The sequence below is a fragment of the Chanodichthys erythropterus genome, chromosome 9, assembly GCF_024489055.1.
Source record: "Chanodichthys erythropterus isolate Z2021 chromosome 9, ASM2448905v1, whole genome shotgun sequence".
Taxonomy (NCBI): Eukaryota; Metazoa; Chordata; class Actinopteri; order Cypriniformes; family Xenocyprididae; genus Chanodichthys; species Chanodichthys erythropterus.
The window spans coordinates 17,724,681-17,732,737 of NC_090229.1; the positions used below are offsets into that span (position 1 = coordinate 17,724,681).

The following is an 8,057-nucleotide window of genomic DNA, read 5'->3' on the forward strand; positions in this document are numbered from 1 at the left end:
TGGAGTAGAGAAGTAGCAGAGAAGTAACAATAAATCTATTGATGTTATTCCACGTTCGATCATCATTTGTACAGCTTTACCGAGGTATCATGTATCAATACCCTGCAGGTTTCATTTCAGATGCATGAATTCGTGTTGCGTTTAACATGAGCAAATACTCATCCCTGCTATTTGAGCTGATGATGAGCAAATGTGTCTATTTCATCTGTATAGCGTGACTCACTGCGTGAAAGGTCGCGCTATATGCACAGCTCAACCGCTAGATGACGCCGTACACACACTTGGTTCAAATCTGCAAGACATATCACTCATAACATAAGCCCCAATTCTTAATGGTTTAATGAGAGGTATATTAGTAATTACAGCGTTTGGTATATTAGGAGAGACGTCTTTAAAAAATGCAAACAGACATAGATAGAGTCGTGCTCTTCCCTGCAGCAGTTTAAATCTGCAAAAAAGCTGGTTTAATGGTCTTAGTTGTTTTCAGAAGATGGTCTTCAACAAGTCTACAATCCTGACTATCTCAAAAGTGCCTAAAACCCCTATAAAACCAGCTGAAACCAGTTAAAACCAGCAAACCAACTTAGACTGGTCAGCAGGGTACTGCATAGAGCATTACAAAGAGCTTTCAATAGCCTTGATGTTGTGCAAGTGATGCTGTTTCAAGATGGTGCTGAATAATTAATTAATTGTTAGTCTAATAACATTGCTCACCGTTTTGTATGTGGTATTAAGAGCTAATGCGGGTTAAGGGTGGAGTGCTATTTGTATTTATGTATGCATTAAACTGACTCACTTCCAAAATGTAGGAACAAAAGTTTTGGCTCTTGATCTCACTGGGCACACTTTCTGCAGGGTGTAACAAAGCCAGGGGCAGGTGGGACATGGGGCTATTATTCCTGCTTTATGGCCAGCCAAGCAGGCACACGACAAAGACACATAAATTAGGATGACTCCTTTACAAATGCAAAAGAGTGGCGTGTGCCTCACTCACCAGTCTTTGTGTGTGTGTGTGTGTGTGTGTGTGTGGGGGGGGGGGGGTCATGTTTTGCTTACATTGTGGGTGGGGGGAAACGTCCCCACAAGGACAGTAACCCTGCTGAATACATGGAACATTGAAGCTAGCTGGTTTGAACTGGAGCAACAACAACAATCTGACACAACACCTGAATTCATCTATTTTGTAAAGACCCCTACAAGAAAAACATATGCTAAATAAAGTCTTAATGAAAAACTAAATATGTTTGCAGTGAGTGTTATGATATATATATATTCCGTCTTCTGAGATGAAAAATGAACTCAACAAATTCACAGTTTGTACTTAAAAAGAGCACGAGCCGTGCTCGCTTTGTGTTGTTGATGGAGTGTGATATTTGAACACCCACGTGGGCTGTTTACAGGCAAAGGCACTTGCATCAGAGTGATTTCCATACACCCGTGCCGCCAGCCAATCAGAGCCGAGGATGAGCGGAATGTCCGCCCACTGCCGAGAAATTCAGCTGATCCCTTATAAAACACAGCGAGCGCTTAATACGGCATCACAAACTCACAGCTCACAGCAGAGAAAAGACACGCGAAACGCGACTTAACGTGGATTTAAACAATGACTTTTGAAGAATTTAGTGGACAAGATAACGCAGCTACTACTGGCGATAGGTGAGTGTCTTGTTTAGTTGACGCTGTTATCGTTATTTTTGGCGTTTTATCTATCGAATGCTATGTAAAGTATATGTACTAACAAGCCGGTTGTATTCTCCAGAATGCAGAGTGCAGGAACAGCACTAGAGGAGCTCCTGGTCTCCGCTAAAAAGCAGGACTGTCTTACCGTTGGGGTTTACGAGTCTGCACAAGTCATGAATGTGTAAGTATCTGGTATTTTATTATAGAACTTTTCTAAGTAAAATTGCTATTTTTAGTATTCATTATGTCCTAACTAACTACTATATAGAATATGTATATGCCATATAGAAATGGCTTTTTCAATTAGTCCTCCCAATAATGAATAGCAGGTTGCATCCTTATGCTGCATATATGCAAGCAGAACATGTTGAACCGTTCCCTAATCAATATTTATCCTTTGTGCAACCTTAGTGACCCAGACAGCGTGGCTTTCTGCGTCCTGGCTACGGATGAGGAGTATGAATGTGACATCGCCTTGCAGATCCACTTCACTCTCATTCAAGCCTTCTGCTTTGACAACGACATCAACATTGTTCGTGTGAATGACATTGAACGACTTGCTGACATCGTGGGGAGCGATCAGGATGAGGAACCTAAGGACGCACACTGCATACTTGTAACGGTGAGTAGACCACCTCCTTTCCATTGCATCTACACCTACAATTTATCAACACCTACATTTGCACGACATCTGCATGTGATATTAATATTGCTTCTTTTTTTCTTTCCAAAGAGCCCCAATTCTGATTCTTGGAAAGATTCTGCTCTTGAGAAATTGGGCTTGTTCTGTGAGGAGAGCCGCAATGTCTACGAGTGGGTGCCTACTATTACTCTGCCAGAACGTTGATGGGAGATGCCTTTGGCATGTTCATGTGAATGAAACCAGAAACAAGTCGAATACATCCATCCTGAAGGGTACACCGGTGCAAAGCTAAAAAGCTTTGAGATATTGTCTGGATTACCCACAAAACGGGAAGATAAGTGGACTGACCCAGCGTACGGTTGGCCGTCCTGGAAAAGCTGAGGTTCAGATTTTTTTTTTGGGACGAGCATTGGAAAGTCAAGGCTCCTGTGCCACTCAAGTCTATTGTGGTGGTATCATGGAGACAATAGAAGAGAAAAGGACAGGTGGACTGTGAGAGCACGTTTATGAGATTGTCGGAGGTGGTGAGCCATGGAATTGGTGTGATGTGGATTTTAAAAGAGGAACTAAGTTTAAGTGATATTTTGAAGAATTTGAAGAATGGACACTTGGGATGTTATCTGAAAAATATTACATGGACACTAGTGTAACTTGTCTTTTGTGATATCCTGGGGGGGGGGGAAGCTGGATTTCCCTACAGTATTTGGTGGTATTTAGAAATTGTGCTTTATTTTGTCAAATATTCACAATGCAATGTCAAATTGTGGCAAAGCCACCTTTTTTGCAATAAATTTTTGAAATAAATACCTTAAAAATGCAATTATGGTATGTTTCTTTTCAGAGCTGTTGGCTTGCAGCAATGTGTTTTATTTTCACCCAGTTACATCAGAGTTCATGGCAGTTCAGTCTACATGAGGGAAAGAGAGGTTGCAATTGCTCTAGAGAAACTGGCATCTCTCCAAGCGCTGCCTGACCTTTCACCACCCATGCACCAGCTGCTTTCTTTAAACCGCTTGCTCAACTGAAGGGCCCCCTTTGAAATGGGGGACTGACTTCTGTCATGTGTAGGTTTTGCACCATCCATTTGGAGCAGAGGCAGTGTGCAGCCAGATCTGTTAGATGACTAATTGAGCTGAACTCCCCAAACACAACAGTAGAAATTCATCTGTTTTTACAGTAAAGGTCATAAATAAAGACAGTGTCAGTATTTAAAATGGAAACAAAGGATTTTAAATCTAAATCTTTGCATTAAAAATGACAAAATATAAAACTAATGTAATTAAATGTAAAAATATTTAGCATAAATTATAGTACATTAATACCAAAAAGTTAATGGAAATCCTCTTCCTTTGCTGACTCTTTATTTACGCAATTTCAACACAATGATTTTGTACGTATAGTTTGTGGTTTTACAAGAGAAAGGGTGCTAAACTACCAGTAAGACAGATACTCATTTGTGGTTTGTTTGATCTAGATACGCTGTCCAGTTAGTTTTGCATCTCACAGACTCAAAAGTTACATCACTGGAAATTTTCTGAAAAGAACTGCATGTTTAACAGCAAATACTTGCACCAGGTGTTGTGTACCAATGGCCAAAGCAAACTGTAAAAAGGCATTTCAGGTAGTCGCTGAAAAGTCTTTGTGCACTTGAAAGTCAACAAGAAAGCTATGTATGCACAAAGCAACACACACCTGCTTTTGAAAACAAAGAACGGCAGAGAGCCGCTTCCCAAAAAGAATCATACACTCCCTCAGATAGTAATTGATCTTTGCAGTTAACTTAATTCAGCTAAGGCATTGAAGTCAAGAAACTGCGTGGAGGTACCATGGAGATCCCCTTAAGGTCACTCTAGTAACAAACACCCACAGCCATTTTCTTTGAAAGGAGTATCCCAAAACAACTTTAGATATCACAGTTGTGACAAATGAGAATTTTAAATATGAGTTGCCATTCGTTCTCAGTTCACTGTGTGTATATTTACATAAACCAGAGAGCAATTAAAAACCAATTAGACAGGCAGACAGACACTCTACAAGCATAACACAAGGACAAGACAGAGACAATGGTCTTTTCATCACAGCTGTCTAGGTCTTTGCAATGTCTATAAAGGTGCAGTTAGCACTTTTTCAGAACTGCTTTTATAGTTAGGGAAGGGGACAGTGTCTAATCTACAGATTTCGCACTTTTTTAAAAAAAATAAATGTTGTAATATGTCTGCCCTCCACTGTCTGGTCATTTTTTTCCCCACGGTGAGATTGCATTCGCTGAATGACTTGAGCAACTCACACATCTGTCACCTGCTCAGTGGAGAGTGCACTGCATGTGATTGGCGTCGGGCCCTCACATGCTCTCAATACAAAACACAGTTCTCATCATATTTCCGCCCGATGCGTAGTTTTTTTCTCAGAGACCAAAAGGCCTTCTGTGAATTGAATTTCCACAGAGTACTATTCAGGAAACGTGACTAAAAAGGTCACCAAACTTCCCTGTGCGCTTCGTTGCATTTCACAGTTTCAGCATTAGACTACTCACCATAAACTACACTGACTTGTTACTCCCCTCCGATTAAAACATTATGTGTCTTTTCATTTGTGTTCACAGGTGCACAAGGCTTCAAAACACCAAGAAAAAAACATTTTACCCTGAAAACCACTTTGCAGCTGGCGTGATGTCTGCATTGCACACATGTGCCCCTCCTTTGTAAGCCCTGCAGCTAGTGACTCAACCCAGACAGTAGTACTGGCATCTGTTAGCACTAACGCTCGCTCTGATCACAAGCCACAGACATAGTGTTCTCTGGGTCTAATGCAGGGGTGTCCAATCCTACCCCTGGAGGGCCACTGTCCTGCAGAGTTCAGCTCCAACCCCAATTAAACACACCTGAACTAGCTAATCAAGCTCTTACATACTAGAAACTTCCAGGCAGATGTGTAGATAGAGTAGATATAGCTCCAATTATTAATATAAACCTAGCGGTGTAATGTAGAGTTCAATAGGGTGATGGTTGATGGGAAGAAGCTGGCCCTAAGCCTACTAGTTCTAGTGCGGATGCTCATGTACCTCTTCCCAGACAGGAGCAATTTAAACAGTTTATGGTTGGGATGAGAGGATTCTCTTATGATTTTATTGAGCGTTGAGGCAAGTCGGAGCTAAACTCTGTAGGAGAGTTTGGACATCCCTGGTCTAATGACTCAGGAACAATGAGATGAGCAGATATGGGAATTGGACATCAGCTTTTTCTGAAAGTGCTGTTTTAAACTACTTGGACTGTATATAGATGTTCTTCAATGTTATATTTTCACACATATTATGATGGAAGACTAAATGTGCAGTCATGGCAAAATTTTGTGGGTAAAAACGTCAGTTGTCTATTATCAATAGTGTAGATCAGGGGTCTCCAAACTTGGCCCTGGAGGACCACTGTCCTGCAGAGTTTTGCTCCAACCAGCTCCAACTCTCCTGCTTGAAAGTTTCTTGTATGCAAGACATTGGTTAGCTGGTTCAGGTGTGTTTAATTGGGGTTGGAGCTAAACTTTGCAGGACAGCGGCACTACAGGACAGAGTTTGGAGACCTCTGGTGTAGATGTATGAAGCAGAGCTCACACATATATTCGCTTAGCAACAGTAAATATGATGGCACCTTAATGCCATCAATTCAATGCTTGTGCATGTGCACAAGCTCTTCAGGACTAAGCATTGAGAAATAGCTTTTTCATACAGTGAAAGAAGATCAGGCCCTTCCTATCAAAGCATGCTACACAACTCCTTGTCAAAGCTCTTATGGACTGCTGTAATTCTCTCTTGGCAGGCCTTCCAGCATGCACTGTCAAACCTCTGCAAATGATCCAGAATGCAGTGAGAGTGGTCTTTAATGAGCCGAAGAGAGCACACGTTGCACCTTTTTTCATCAATTTGCACTGGTTGCCAATTGCCAGTTACATTAAATTCAAGGCCTACAGAACAACCATTGGATCTGCACCCCTATACCTAAACTCTCTACTTCAGACTTAGATACCCCCCAGAAGCTTGCATTCTGCAAGTGAAGGGCGCCTTGTGGTACCATCCCAGAGATTGTTCCCTGCTGGTGGAATGACCTGACTAACTCAACCCAAGCAGCCAAGTCTTTAGCCATTTTTAAGAAAGCATTCCATTCTCTTATTCTATTCTGTATTTTAATTACTATCTATATGTACTGTGCTAGAATAACTGGGATTTGCCAGAGTACTTAGATATTGTTTCCCTATTGTTGATTTGATTGCTTCTATTGTCTTCCTCATTTTTAAGTCGCTTTGGATGAAAGTGTCTGCTAAATGATAAAATGTAAATGTAAATACTTCCAGATATAAAGTTGATAGTAATGATTAGAGCTCATCTTGGCTGTGCAAATCAGTCTTTCCCATGAAGCAAATAATGCATGCATAAACAGTATCATGGAACAGATAAACAAACTCAATGTACTTGTAGAATAGTCATTTCAAAGAAGTGATCTCCTGGATTACGATAGGCTGCACTTTATGTAACCTGTTCTGATCTTAGAGTACATGAACTAACAGTCCCAGAATAGCATTGTAGTGCCTGGGTACAGACATTACATTCAGGTCAGAACTGTGTGGTATGAGTGCAGTGCAGCTCTAGGATCTTCATGGGTCACATGCTGCTCAGATTGTTCTGCATTCCTTTGCATTGATCTACTATTAAGGCAGTACTGCAGGGTGGAAGACAACATCAGCATTCCTGACATTTTTAGGTTATCTTTTGTAGCTATGTGTCTATGCAATGCTGTCATTGTGGGAAAAGCATGGTGACAAATTTGGCAGCTCTGCTAATGTTTGAATATGATGCCTAAATATGTCGGAATAAGCATGTATGTGAGTTATTTCAGAATGCAGAGCTGACATTCATGAAATATCAGTATCAAATGCGGAACTGTACAGACACGATTTGTCCGTACAGACATGAAATGCAGTAGGTATGTTGCGATATTGGCACTATGTGCCTCTCCACATGCCTGAGATATCTGAAAGTCTGTGGCAGATGCCGCTACAGGTACAGCAGATTGCCAAATGTGAGCTACATATGGAGTAATGAAAAGAACTCTCACAAAGCTTTCATACAGAAATGCAAGAAATGTCTTCAGGATGATTGGGAGGCCAAGAAAGAGAAGTATGAGGTGAATTTCTTAAGGTATTATTAGAGGCAGAAACTGATTTCACCAAAAGCAACTTGTTCCTGGATCAACATTGTTGTTGATCCTGGAACAACATTCCAATCAACCAGTCAGATTTGAGGGACAAACTTACAGTTTATGTCAAGTTGAGGCTTACAACCAGGGTTAGGTGCTTCTACATCGGAGTTACTCACCTATCATTTCCCACTGATTTCAGGGATAACTTATGGGTAGGGTTAAGTTTAGGGGTAGGGATACAGTTATAGGATTACATTTTCAGACAGGAATGTTGTTCCAGGATCAACAGAATATGTTGACACAGGAATGCGTCTAACTTTGCAAAATCAGGATGTGCATTATTATCCTCCTGGGACCCAGGAATAGACTTCTGTCCTCTGTAGTGGACATTATATTTTAGTGATTTTCTCTGACATCATACATGTCACAGTTTTAAGTCTGGATGTCCTGTAAAGAGCACATTCAGGGCTTTGCAGAGATACCAGATTTTTAGAGGTTTCGCCATTAAAACAACAACTTCTTGGTCTTTAATTATGACTGAAAATGAA

General features: G+C 40.9%; 1 protein-coding gene across 1 annotated transcript; it reads left to right on the plus strand.

The window, feature by feature from the left end:
• Nucleotides 1–1,525: 1,525 nt before the first annotated feature.
• gadd45ga (growth arrest and DNA-damage-inducible, gamma a) lies at nucleotides 1,526–3,141 on the plus strand. Its single transcript, XM_067393728.1, has 4 exons — nucleotides 1,526–1,656; nucleotides 1,760–1,861; nucleotides 2,092–2,302; nucleotides 2,414–3,141. The coding sequence occupies exons 1-4, from the start codon at nucleotides 1,604–1,606 to the stop codon at nucleotides 2,525–2,527; spliced, it is 480 nt and encodes a 159-aa protein (XP_067249829.1). The 5' UTR covers nucleotides 1,526–1,603; the 3' UTR covers nucleotides 2,528–3,141.
• The last annotated feature ends 4,916 nt before the right edge of the window (nucleotides 3,142–8,057 follow it).